Source organism: Leptonotus elevatus, chromosome 1, assembly GCF_054856555.1.
Source record: "Leptonotus elevatus isolate MCC_2025b chromosome 1, RoL_Lele_1.0, whole genome shotgun sequence".
Taxonomy (NCBI): domain Eukaryota; kingdom Metazoa; phylum Chordata; class Actinopteri; order Syngnathiformes; family Syngnathidae; genus Leptonotus; species Leptonotus elevatus.
Genome location: NC_141239.1, coordinates 56,225,165 through 56,239,121, shown reverse-complemented (window position 1 = coordinate 56,239,121; position 13,957 = coordinate 56,225,165). Strand labels below are relative to the sequence as shown.

The 13,957-nt window shown below is 43.1% G+C and overlaps 1 protein-coding gene across 1 annotated transcript in view; it reads left to right on the top strand.

The window, feature by feature from the left end:
* Nucleotides 1-1,726: 1,726 nt before the first annotated feature.
* The window catches only part of LOC147184726 (large ribosomal subunit protein uL14), an 18,847-nt gene continuing 6,616 nt past the window's right edge, over nt 1,727-13,957 (top strand). Inside the window, exons 1-4 of the mRNA XM_086071015.1 lie at nt 1,727-1,854; nt 11,316-11,399; nt 12,146-12,274; nt 13,130-13,243. Coding sequence (XP_085927141.1) covers nt 1,842-1,854; nt 11,316-11,399; nt 12,146-12,274; nt 13,130-13,243 — 340 coding nt within the window. The 5' untranslated portion in view covers nt 1,727-1,841. The remainder of the gene's footprint in view (nt 1,855-11,315; nt 11,400-12,145; nt 12,275-13,129; nt 13,244-13,957) is intronic.

The window sequence follows — 13,957 nt, the reverse complement described above, 5'->3', positions numbered from 1 at the left end:
AGCGGGCACACCGTCACATTGTGACTTTTTTTTTTTTACCTTGTGCAACAAAGTTAGCTGCTAATGCTAACATGTAATATGTAGTGTAGACGAGCCATGAAGCACTTTGGCTCTTGCCAGAGATCCTCCAATATCTTAGATCGGCAAACCTATACAGTATTGTGGTGGAGGGGTTTGTGTGTCCCAATGATCCCAGGAGCTATGTTGTCTGGGGCTTTATGCCCCTGGCAGGGTCACCCATGGTAAACAGGTCCTAGGTGAGGGACCAGACCAAGCACGGCTCAAATCACTCCTTATGATGAATACAACCATTGGCAAAACGTTACCCTTGCCCGGACGCAGGTCACCGGGGGCCCCCTCTGAAGCCAGGCCTAGAAGTGAGGCTTGCTGGCGAGCGCCTGGTGGCCGGGCCTGCACCCATGGGGCCCGGCCGAGCATAGCCCAAAGAGGCAACGTGGGTCCCCCTTCCCATGGGCTCACCATCGGTGGAGGGGGCCAAAGGGGTCGGGTGCAGAGTGGGCTGGGCGGCAGCCAAGGGCGGGGACCTTGGCGAACCGATCCTCGGCTGCAGAAGCTAGCTCTTGGGACATGGAATGTCAACTCTCTGGTGGGCAAGGAGCCCGAACTGGTGTGTGAGGCTGAGAGGTTCCGACTAGATATAGTCGGACTCGCCTCCACACACAGTTTGGGCTCTAATACCAGTCCTCTCGAGAGGGGTTGGGCTCTAATACCAGTCCTCTCGAGAGGGGTTGGACTCTCTTCCACTCTGGAGTTGCCCACTGTGAGAGGCGCAGAGCAGGTGTGGGCATACTTATTGCTCTCCGACTCGGCGCCTGTGCGTTGGGGTTCACACCGGTAGACGAGAGGGTAGCCTCCCTCCGCCTTCGGACATGGGAGGAGTTCAGTGAGGCCATGGAAAACGACTTCCGGACGGCTTTGAGGAAATTCTGGTCCACCATCCGGTGTCTCAGGAGAGGAAACAGTGCACCAAACTAGAAAGTTTGCCCAGATGCATTTACCCAACTTACTGCCAAGCAATTCCACGAATCTCATTTTATGTATGGCAAAATTCTTCATTCACAAGAAAAAGTTTCAAAAAATCTCACGTTTCTCAAAAATTTGTAAGCAAATTTGGCATATATATTAAGTCTTTAAAATGTATTAAAAGACCTAAAGTACAAATCATATATAATATTTTGAAGAAATTACCTCTTGTGTTGAGTTGAATGTTCTGATTTCATTTGTGTAATGTCATTTATATTTTATTTTTTTCTTTTATGTATGCTGCGATTGGCTGGCAACCAGGTGTACCCCGCCTACTGCCCGAAGCCAGCTGGGATAGGTTCCAGCGCCCCCGTGACCTTTGTGAGGACAAGCGGTTAAGAAAATGGATGGATGGATGGATCTTTTATGTATGTAATTTACAATTGTATGTGAACATTGTATGATTCTTTGAATGTATTTATTTATTTAGTGAACTACTGTTCCCTTGGCAGTTATTGTGGATTTTTAATGAAAAATTATTGATTGTTGCCAAGTTTGTATGTCTTACAGCAAATAAACAGAAAAAAAGGAAAAATAACCCCCTGGCATTATCGTGTGTGTGCGTGTGTGTGCGTGTGTGCGTGTGTGGTTTTGATTTGTTTCCTTTATATAGTACACTAGTATACTAATATATAATGTTTCATTTTGTTTGTTTCGGGTAAACTGTTTTGTACTTGTACTATGGGTTCAATAAAGCTGGTTTAAAAAAAAACACGGGTTTCCGGCAAGAACCGGATGAAGAATAACGTTTTCCCACAATCCTTCTTTCTCGTTGTCTCTCTTTTCCAACTGCCGCCATGTCGAAGAGAGGTAAGAATTACGCGTAGTTCAATCCGTGTTGATCAGCAATTTCCCGTTTCCCATCGGACGATACTTTATACTTATTCAGATTCATTAGCTATTATTCAGTTTTATTTGTGTTGGCTTTTCTATTGTCTTCGTTTTATATAGCTGTTATGGTTGCCTCGATGCCTCGCGCTGCCGTGTTTCTGTAAGAGTAGAAACGCAACCTTTTTCCACTGCTGCTCAACATACTAAATCATTTATGTAGATAAAATACGTTAATGACACGATTCTAAAATTGATGTTTATTTGTGCTAGCTCATACAAACCCAGCCGACGTCTTACGGGCAATTTCATATAGAAATGTAGAGGTCTGTCGATTTCTGGCGTCGCCATGTGTGTATCCGACGTAACGTAGGGCTTTGCGTATCAGCTGGGACAGTCCATGTAAGCGAGAAAAAGTTGCCTTGACATTCGATGTTTGATATTCACTCACTCCTACCGTCGCGAAGTTCTACAAATTACATTCTCCAGTGTGACGTGTCATCAAATGACCATAAAGGTCATATATATATATATATATATTTTTTTTTAATTCTGATTGCTGTGGTAGCTAGCAATGGTATGTAACAAACTACTAAAGCTCCAATATTTGTCATATCTCTCATTATAGACAAGTTGGGGACATTCAGCGGACCAAAAAGATCATATCTGTTCAAAAATATTCACAAAAATCAATTAAAACACCCTTTGTCCGCTGTGTGCTTATGTCCCCAACTTGTCCGTAATGAGAGGTATGATAAATATTGGAGCTGTAGTAGTTAGTTGCATACAATTGCTGACTACCACAGCAATCAGAATAAGAAAATGTTTTTTTTATTGATTTTTGGTGAATATTTTTTAACATTGGTCATTATTGTCCCTTGCATGTCTTCAAATTGTCAAAAATGAGAGATATGGTAAATATTGAAGCTGTAGTAGGTAGTTGTTTACCATTGCCAGCTACTACAGTAGCCAGAATTTTAAAAAAAATCACACTTATGGAGAATGTAATTTGTAGACAGTCCCTAACTTAGACGGTAGGAATGAATATCAAACGCCGAACATCAAGCCAACCTTTTTTCACTGCCAATGTACGAAAAAAAAAATAGACTAGATGTCGCTTGACTCTCTTAATGCCAGTCAGTTTCCAGAAAAGATACCCTCAAAAAATTTCCTGGAAAAGCTTGTTGTCCTGGAAAATTATATTTCTGTACTTGTTATGTTGTTACATCCAAATGTTGTTTTTTTTGTACTTTTGCACAAGTGGCACAGTGCTGGATAGGTGGTTTTCAAGACATGTTTACAATAGCTACCAACTACTTAATTGTGGCATTTAAGCACAAACTATGATAAAACTGATTTAGAATCAGTATACATTATTGTTGTCTGAACATTTGCACAGGAATTATATTTAAATAAATGAAAGCTTTAAATACTTTTTGTTGGGTTTATTAGATTCAAATCGTAATCGTCCTGAGTGATTGTAAAAAATAAATTGACGTTTTATTTTTCGGCCACATCGCCCAGCCCTTCCTTGCAAGCATTCGCCGCTCATACAGGCTTAAGGTAATTTGGAATACACCGATAAGATTTTCTTCCTTTTTTGTACAAGGGTTTTTCCTGGCTCAAATTGAGGCAGAGGTGGTACCATCCTGACATAATGGGCGACTACCGATACCAGGTATCGGTGCCAACGCAGTCTTATTTGAAGGTATTGGTACTCGCATCGGTGACGGATACCATTATTGGCCGCCCTCCTGCAGCCGTTTTACGATCATGAACTAGAAATGAGAAATTATATGAATTGCCATTAATTCTAGGGCGAGTGCGATTTACTATGTGATTTAAACAAAACAAAAAATGTTTTAGGTCCTGTTCTATTTTCCAACATACACAAATAAATCCATGTTATTAAACATTAATCAACCAGTGAGAAGCATTTGATAAAACTTTTATTATAAAAGTGCAAACGTTTTCATGGTTCTATTTCGTCCTTCCTGACCGCCAAGTGGCGATGCTGAAACAGCACGTAAAATCCTCCACGCGCACGCGTCACTCGAGAGAGAATTCTATAAAGGATATGTCCATTGTTCCAGCTGACGTGACCCTCATGTATAAAGGGGGAGTGTAGCCGGAAACGTGTCTCTTTGAACCTTCTCGCTCTGTCACTCGCGGCAGTGTTTACCGCTGTTCTTCGTCTCCGTATCCGTCGGGCGGCCTGTGATCATGTTGATCAGGGCAGCAGGGTTTCCTGCCCCCTTTGGCTGCGACGGCTCGGTGTATTTTTCACTTTTTAATTATATGTATAAACGTTGGAGCTCCCCTTCCATCTTTGCATGGTTTCGCTCATCGCTGAGTGAAGCTTCAAGTTAGTTAGTATTTATGGTGAGAGTCAGCGACTGTTGACGTCCTGCCTTCTGTTGCTTGGCTTGTTTTAAAACTCGCTTGTGTGATACGATTGTGTATCTTTTTCTAACTTGTATTGCTTGCCTCTCAACCTTTGCGGCTCCGTCCGTGGGTCGCTACCCGCCTTGATGTTGGTTGATGACGTCTACTACTTTATGAAGACACAAACGTTCACTTGCGTGTTGCCGTGAGCACTTGTGGATTTGTTTGTTCCGTTGGTGAAGAGGCCGGTTTTCTGCCTCCTCTCCCACACGAAGATGGCAGCCGGTTGACTTGCGCACTCCCTTTGTTTTTTGTTTTTTTCGCACTCTCATTGCGCGTCGATTAGCGGCTGATATGGACGATGGCGCTCGCTGTAAGCACTGTGGCGACCCGAAGAGGGACACGCTGACTGCTGTCTTGACTGTAATGCAGTAGCGACCGTTGCTGCGACGGTCCACGCTCCGGTGAACGCTACTCTTGTTAGGCCTCACCAGGACGCAGCGGCTGCCCAGGGGCGGTCATCGCCGAGTGGGGGAATGCCCCCCCCCCCCCCCCAAGAGGGGTGGGCAAAACGCAGGTCTGCTTCTCCTGCTGCCCTTGATTATCGGATTATCGGATTAAGAAGAGTCAGGCTGACTCAGATTGCCTTACAGTTGATTCACTTGCAGGCGTGTGTAATGGCAATACAGACTCAGTTGGGTAATCAAAACCCTAATGCTTCTCAGGCCTCATCAGTGGCGTTGCCCGATTCAGAGGTGGACATGCCGGATGCAACACTCCAATTGCCCTCCCAAGCGGACGACGTGGATTCTGGGCCGCATTCGGGAATGGACTCTGTGTCCACTGCCCTGTCTTCTCCATCTGACCGTTTTTCAGCTGGTGCGGATTTGGTGCGTTCTGTTATGCTTAACGCTTTCCGATGTTTAAAATTGGCCATGTCTGTTTTTTCTCAGCCCCAGGCTGAGTGTGGCCTCTCTCCGATGGTCTACTCCGAGTCTTTTTGTATCCCAGAATCTCGTCTTTTTTTGACAGACCTTCATTCCTGCTGGTACAACTCTAGTGTAACTCCAAGGCTCCCTGCGGGCGGCCGTGCAAACATGCAGTGTCTTAATCCTATTGGTTTGGACCGTATGCCTAATGTTAACTATTCTGTGGCCTCACTCGTCTCCCTGGAGGAAGCCCTTGGTGAGGCTGTGAGGTGCTCTAGCCCTCATTGGCGCTTGATGGACGAACTGGTCATTAAACCTTACAATGCGGCAAAGGTTGTAGCACGCGCATCTCCTACTGGCTCGCTCCGCATCTTTGAGAGACAACGTAGTGGATGAGGCTACATCATTCTGTAACATGGCACTGAGAGATTTAACCCTCTTTTCGAGGGAGCATGGCCGTATTATGGCTTTGCTCATCCAGGGTCCTTCTGGGGGATCACTCGTTATTGCTGGTGGCCCCTCTTTCTTCAGACTTTCCCTCTCCTACACAGTCTCTGCTCCTCCGAACCGTGGATCCTGCCCAGTCCGTTGGATCTGCTGTCCCAACAGCAGGGTCACATTTGGCATCCCAATCCCCACCGACTCCATCTGTGTGTCTGGCCGATGAGGGTCGAGACCCATTGATGACTGAGTGCTCGTCTTCTGTTCAGCATACGGTCCTTAATGCCAGGGCTTCGTTCACTCGTTCGCTGTATGCTAACAGGTGGAAGCTGTTTACGGAGTGGTGTGCAAGTTGCAGGAGGGATCCCGTGACATGCCCTATTCCCGCTGTGCCGGAATTCCTCCAATCTGTTTACAATAAGGGCCGTTCCCCTTCTACGATCAAGGTCTATGTGGCGGCCATTTCGGCCGGCCATATTGCACTGGATGGCAAGTCTGTGGGTTGCCATAACCCTAGTGGCCTCCTTCTTCAGGGGTACCCTTCGCCTTTGTTCTAGGAACCCGCCTCAAGTCCCCACCTGGGACCTCCGTCTGGTACTCGACGCATTGAGTAAGTCCCCTTTCAAACCGTTGGTCGAAGGGGAAATTCGCTGGCTGTCTCACAAGACAGCGTTTCTGCCTGCGATAGCATCCGCTAAGCGGGTGGGGGGGGTCCACGCCCTATCTGTTAGCCCCAAATGCCTTCGTTGGCACCCTGACAGGGCAGGGGTCACGTTGTGGCCAAATGCTGCGTTTGTGCCAAAAGTTTTGTCTGGCTCTCACGCCAACCACCCTATTCGTCTCGCTTATTTTGCTCCACCTTCGACGGATGGGGTTGACGCCCCGGGGTTTTGTTGTCCTGTGAGGGCGCGCTGCTCTTATTTGGATGCTACGGCATGTTGCCGTGCATCCACCCAACTTTTTGTGGCTTACGACGGCCCAAATAAAGGGGGGTGATTCGGGAGTCGTACCGGGTCTCTGGTTCCCCTCCTTCTGGGGTGCGCTGTCACTCCACCAGGAGTGTGTCTACGTCATGGGCAGTTTTGAAAGGAGTGTCCTTGGAGGACGTTTGTGCGGCTGATTCCTGGTCGTCTCCTTGCACGTTCTCCAGATTCTACAGTTTGGATGTCACCCTTCTCATCCACTGGATGTGGTTCCAGGTCCGGCGGGGGCACCTCTGTGAGGCACACTTTCCCGGGTCTTAGTGACATCGCTGGTATTTGGCGTTTCATGCTGTTTAAGCACCGCCACCTGGCGGTCGGGAGGGACAAAATAGAACGAAAGTTACGTATGTAACTACGGTTCTATGAGTCCCGAGCGACCACCAGCCTTGCTTGTCACTCAGGACCCTCGTGTTGGTTTGCGCGAGAAGGCTCTGAGAGACACATTTCTGGCTATGCTCCTCCTTTATACATGAGGGTCACGTCAGCCGGAACAATGGACATACCCTTTATGAATTCTTTCTCGAGTGACGCGTGCGTGTGGGGGATTGTCCGTGCTGTTTCAGCACCGCCACCTGGTGGTTGTTCGGGACTCTTAGAACCATGGTTACATGCGTAACTTTCGTTCTGTACTTTCAAAAAGTCACAGTAAAAATAAACTCAAAATGTGTATAGTATATTCTAATTCAAACTTGAAAAGAAAAAACTCTTCTCGATACCAATTAATATATAAAATTCACTCAGTAACAGCTAGGAATGCACTCAAATGAATTCTTTGGGCCGAATCCGAAAATGATAAATGCTTGGGCAGAAACTGATTTGTATTATCATTGCATTTTTAATAATTAATTAAAATTATATTGTTGTTATTAAATATTTAGGCCTATTAAGCACAAGCATTTTAACAAAGCACAATATAAATTGAAATGCATCCACATCACAGACATCAGAGACATGTTGGCAAATGGTACATTAAACACCAAACGCGGGGTGAGCAACTGAGCATGCGGTGCCGTGCGGATGACGAATTTGTAGGCTATTTGAAGCGGGGTGCGGCGCACTTAAAATCGGCACATTCACATATTCACCAACGTTTAAAAATAAATTTCTTTGCGCCAGCCAATCGGCTTTGGGGACTTACTGCAGGCACACACGGCGTCCTGTACAGATCTGTAAGTGTTTACTTTTTTAAAACTGTTGATAGCAATAGTGCTAACTAAGGCTGGGCAATATGGCCCAAAAATAAAATCCTGATTTTTGCAGTCATTCAGGATGATTACGATTTTAATCTAATAAACCCAACAAACATTTATTTAAAGGTTTCATTTATTCTAAAATAATTCCTGTGCAAAATGTTAAGACAACAATAATGTATACTGATTCTAAATTAGTTTTAACATAAATTTAACATTCATAGTTTGTGCTTAAATGCCACAATTAAGTAGTTGGTAGCTATTGTAAACATGTCTTGTAAACCACCCATCCAGCATTCTCTGCCACTTGTGCAAAATTGCAACTCACACAAACATTTGAATGTAACAGAACATAAGAACAACACCTTTTAATAATCCAGAAGACAAAAATCCACTTCACAATTTAGCAAATTTTCAAAGATTCAATAAAAAAAAAGGACAATTTGTCAAATTAATTCGATTTATTGCCCAATCCTGGTGCTAACATTAGCTAAAGTATTTAGCACTGCCACCAGAATGCAAGTGAAAAAGTGGAAGCGCTCAGGGGCTCTCATCAAAGAAAAAAAGGAAGGCGAGGCAGATTCTCACTACACAATATCTTATATTGCATAGCGTCTTTGTTTTTTTGCCAAAATGCATCTACACAACTGACTTGATGCCCCTCTTTGGTACTAAACTTTCGGTTGCATCCGCCATTATAGCGTCGTGTTGAAGTCGCCTCCACATTTCCCTTCCCTCCTGAAATGACTCCAGCTAAGACGCACACAGTCTCTCTGGTCACACTGTCCATGTTAGGGATGGGAATTGATAACTATTGATTAACAATTTGATTCTTTATTGATTCTCTTATCGATTATTTTTTGGAAAAAAGTTGAACATAAATAAGCAGCTTTTTTATGTCTTAGTTGTATCTATAAACAAGAGACATGTTTAAAGTAACATGGCCTTACAGACCCAACAGTGAAGTTTTAAGGTCTACATTCAAGGACTCAATGGGGTGCCATGGGGTCCCCAGAAAAATAAAAGAAAGAAAGAAAAAAAGATCATCTGTAGAAATTTTGAACATACAACCTAAATTATTTTGTGACAAAAATGTCCAACTCCAGTAAGATGAACCCTGAGCACTTAAACGCCTCCTTGTCTCATTCAAAACATAACACAGCCAGTAGACTGGTGTTTGACTCCCGTGAGCAGAGTCGGTGTGGAAGTAGCGAGTGCTGCTTTTATGTCATGGTTCGTTTTATACATCTTTGCATGTTTTGCAACCTTGAATGGACCCTGATGAAAAAAACAACAACACTTGCGGACCGCGGCGTTTAGTCAGATACGGGCTTTAACATCAGCAGTTACTAACGCCACGTTTCACATTAAGGCAAACTGGTGCTAATATATTACTACCCGTACCTGGAGTGTTGAACACTTGCATTGCTGGCGAGCGTTGCTTTTGTGTTGATCCCACCAGGACGCCGTAGCGCTCACAAACACGACAGACAGTCATCGCATGCTGTGTTCAAATCCATAGTGTTAGTGTTTCCTCCCCTTAGATGTAATATCCAATTTGCAAACATTGCAAGTTGGCCTGTTAGCTTGTCTTGGAAGATGTCAACAAACTTTCGAGCGTGGAGCCATGTTTGTTGCTCGGCGCGTATGGAAATGTCGCGTGACTCGCGGTATGTCATCGGCCCACACCGATAAGGGAATAGTTATCAAAAGCAGCAAACGATGCAAAGTAATTGAAACACTGGGAGCCGCTTATCAACAAGAATCCTTTTTTTGATTCTCATCCCTAGTCCACGTCCTCTGCTGCACCCCTTTACAAATGATCTATCTAATCTCAGCCCATCGCAATTACTTAATCGCGTGTTTTCAAACCACGGTTAAATCACAAATGCAGTTAATCGTTCAGCTAATTAATTGTGTGCAATGTATATATTCGGGTATAAAGGTATTTTATTTAAAATCATCTGTTATTTTTGGCTGGGGAATTTTTTTTAGTAGTGGTATCCGTATCGGTCGGAAAAAAAGTTGTATCGAACATCCTTAATCCTGACCATGCGCCATGACGTGCATGTACTCTGTAAATTAAAATTTTTGCAGCTAATTTATAATACTCCCATGTTCCGATGTTGATGATGATGATGATAATAATAATAGTTCCAATAAGAATATGACTATCAGGTTAAATTTTTCATTCATTCATTAAAACGGTTCTGCCGTAACATTTCATAAGTGGGAAGTATCGGCCACTGTTTTTTCCAGGATTCAAAAATATGAATTTCCGTTGCATGATATGGCGACGTTTTAAAGTATAGCTTTGAGATATAGATGAAAATTGTATTTCCAGGTTTAGCCAGCAAGACAATGAGACGCCTGACAGCCAGCGTCATGTCAAATATGCACAATATATATACAGACTACAAACATTTTGCATTTCCACCATGGATGAAATATTGCCGTCATGACAATCATTAAAAAGTCATCCACTAGTACATACTAAATTGTAAATATTGTTTAGCGATGTTGTAAAACACTATTATGTTTATTCATTTACATACTGTGTTTTTATGACTTTGGCGATGGCTGGAGCGCGCCACCTCTCCCTCGAAACCAGGAAATGGCCCTGTGTGCAACACTTGCTCCGTCCTATATCGTCCTGTGGTTTTTCTTTTTTAAGACAAAAAAAGGTTGTGCTTTACCTTGACTAGGTTCGGCGACGACTGCCGCCTGTCAAACTGACAGTTGTGACGTGTCTTATCAGCTCATGTTCCGTGGCGGAGCTGTCATGTGACGCTCCACGCCGACTACGCAACTACGTCGCTCGATCGCCAGAGAAGTGGATCCCATGTGTGGGAAAGTTGAAAAGTTCCTTCGTCCCTGTTTAGTGTGTCCGGTCCTGTTTCCTGATCTCTATTGCTTCTTTATCGCAGTCCATTTCGTGTTTGCAGTGATCTGATATGGCGTTTGCTGTTTGTTTGTCACATTCCTTTGAGAGAAAAATAAAAAAAGAACACCAAAAAGAATGTGACAAACAGCAACACATTACACCAGAGCAGAAAAGGAATGGGCTACACAAGAAAACCTCAAATCTGCCATATCAGATCACTGCAAACGAGCAAACCACATCATGGACTGGGACAAAGCAAGCATCATTGGAACAGAAGAACAAAAGATGGATAAAAGAAGCAATAGAGATCAGGGAACCGGACACACTAAACCGGGACGGAGGAACTTTTCAACTTTCCCACACATGGGATTCACTTCTCTGGAGATCATCGAGCGATGGAGGGCGTAGTCGGCGTGGAGCGTCACATGACAGCTCCGCCACGCCCAGGAACATCAGCTGATAAGACACATCACAACTGTCAGTTTGACAGCTTCTGAGGAAGGCGGCAGTCGTCGCCGAAACTAGTCAAGGCTTAGCACAACTTTTTTTTTTGTCTTAGTAAAGAAAAAACACAGAACAGTCAGTGAAATCCTGATTGTAGTGTGTGCTGAACAAAATGTTTGTTTTACAGGACGTGGGGGTTCATCCGGAGCCAAGTTCCGAATCTCTTTGGGTCTTCCAGTGGGAGCGGTTATTAACTGTGCCGACAACACTGGTATGCTTGAGATAAGGAAATGAAATAATCAAAACTTCAGTACAGCTGAAAACCTCTGAATGCTACGTTTGTACGTGTCGTGTAATTTGAACCATTTCAAAGGACTACCTTTCACACAACCTTTTGTGTGTTCTTGCATTATTCGAGTAATAGCTTTTAATATTTTGATGGTCTATCATTTTCAGTCATGTTTGGAAACGTTATTGTACGTTGTGAATAAAAAGCTGAACGTGGACAAAATCGCAAATTAAATCGAAATCGCAATATTTGTCAAAGTTGCAATTAAATTTTTCCCTAAGTATGTATCCCTACTCGTCTCGGCACAGCATTCTGATTAATATTGCACCACCCATTTTTGTCAGTCTAAGGGGGCGGCAATTATGCCACTTGCTGTCGACTGCAAATTACATCACAGATGCTTAGGGCTCATGTAACCAATCACGGCTCAGCTTCCGAAAGCATTTGACCTGTTGTCTGGGTTTGGTTCATGTGACAGCAAACTGAGCCATGTTTGGTCATTACCCGTTTCCTGAGCATGTGTGATATTATCTTCAGTCGACAGCAAGTGGCAAAATTTGTTTTTGATGGGATTAATTGCACATGAAAAACAATCAATTTATTACATTAATAATCAACTAAATATTCTATTCTTACTGCTGAAAATAGCTAAATGAGTCGGGTATCCCTTGATCTTTTGCATACAGGATATAATCCATGATTTAATTGTGATGGTCTTTGTTTGGAAGGTGCCAAGAACCTTTATATCATCTCAGTGAAAGGCATCAAAGGGCGTCTTAACCGCCTGCCTGCTGCTGGAGTGGGTGACATGGTGATGGCAACAGTCAAGAAAGGGAAGCCTGAGCTCAGGAAGAAGGGTGAGTTCAAATGGAATGATGATTTTTATCCTTTTTACTTGCGTTTAACTGTGTTAGATACTGTTTGGGGTAGAACAATACATCGAAAATCTATTTAATATCGATTTAACTGCTTAAAATATGAATCTATTCGCAACTAACATGTTAACTTGTGCCTTGCGCAGCAGACCAACTTTCAGAGTGGGTTTTGCTTGCCAGGCTTGATTTGTCGCTCTTTCCTCAGATTCCTATTTTGGGAAAAAAAGATAAAATTGTCATGAAAAGTTGTCTAGCATGACCATCCTGCCTGTTAAAGTGTAGTAGACTTGCAGGTGCTACATTGCTACATGTACTTGCCTTTCAACGTAAGCTTTATTTATTTAGTTATTTTTGTTTAGAACAAACTTGATGGTCCAGCACTTGCCCTCTTTTTGTTTGTGACATGCTCGTTGAGGATCACCTGCTTTCAAGTATTTATTTATTTTATTAAAGAGCAACTCGAATATGTTAAAATTGGCTAAATGCAATATTACACCAACTAGGTATGTTCAATACAATTTTTTCCCCCAGACTGTATGAGTACTCTGCTCTTGTAGTTACCAAGTACTGATACCGCTAGTATGTTCGATGCATACATTTAAAAACAAAAAAAGATAATTTTAAAGAAAGACCTTTATATGCAACTATAGTAATTTTTCTTGAAGTTTCATGAATTTAATGTCAATTTTCAATTATTTTAATGTCTGGTTCCTGATCATAAAATGGCTCCATCGGTCCCTTTCGCGACTATCACCAATACCTTAAAATAAGGCCGGTTATCAGCATTGGTATCGGTACTCGCCCATCCTTAATACTAAGCATGCCCCCTCTCCATAGTGCATCCTGCAGTCGTGATCAGGCAGCGGAAGTCTTATCGGCGAAAAGATGGAGTCTTTCTCTACTTTGAGGACAATGCCGGCGTCATTGTAAATAATAAAGGAGAAATGAAAGGTGGGTTTTATTTTCAGAATTTCCATGCACTTTAGATGTTAATGCAGTCTGTTTAGGCTCGCATGCAACTTCCGCCTTGTAGGCAATCTTGTTTTTAGATTGGTGTGCTTTCATGTCTGCCCACACAAATGTGTGCACAGTATATGTAATGTATGCAGTATAAATTCATGGGGTGAACACCTGTTGTGAATTTTTCCATTAAGCTACTTATTGGAGAACAGAGTTGTGCAGTACTGAAACAATCTGAAGTTTAGAGGTCAAATGTTTACCTGTCGACGAAGTGCGTTTTATGTTATGTACACATGCTCTACCCTCTTCCAAAAGCACTTGCTTTGTCTGATCAGTGACTAATGCGAGTTGTCACGCAAGAGGATATAGAATTCATACCTGTGGGTGAGATGGCAGCTTAAAATGGCTTCTGCTGTATATCTCAATCAGTGATGAGACAAGTTCTGCCTGTTGCATTCTCTCTCTCTCCCTTTCACCTTTGTTAATGGTGGGTGCGCGAGAAATAATTAAGTACATTGTGATACAGATAGAACTTTCTCAATAGGCATATATTTTAATTGATGAACATACATTTCAATCAGGGATGTCCCGATCACACTTTATGGCACCAGAGTCCAAGTCTTTGATTTTAAGCATCTGCCGAGATTTCTCTTTTTATTCACTTTGTCGTTTCATCTGTGTTAATTTCGTCAACAAAAACTAAAC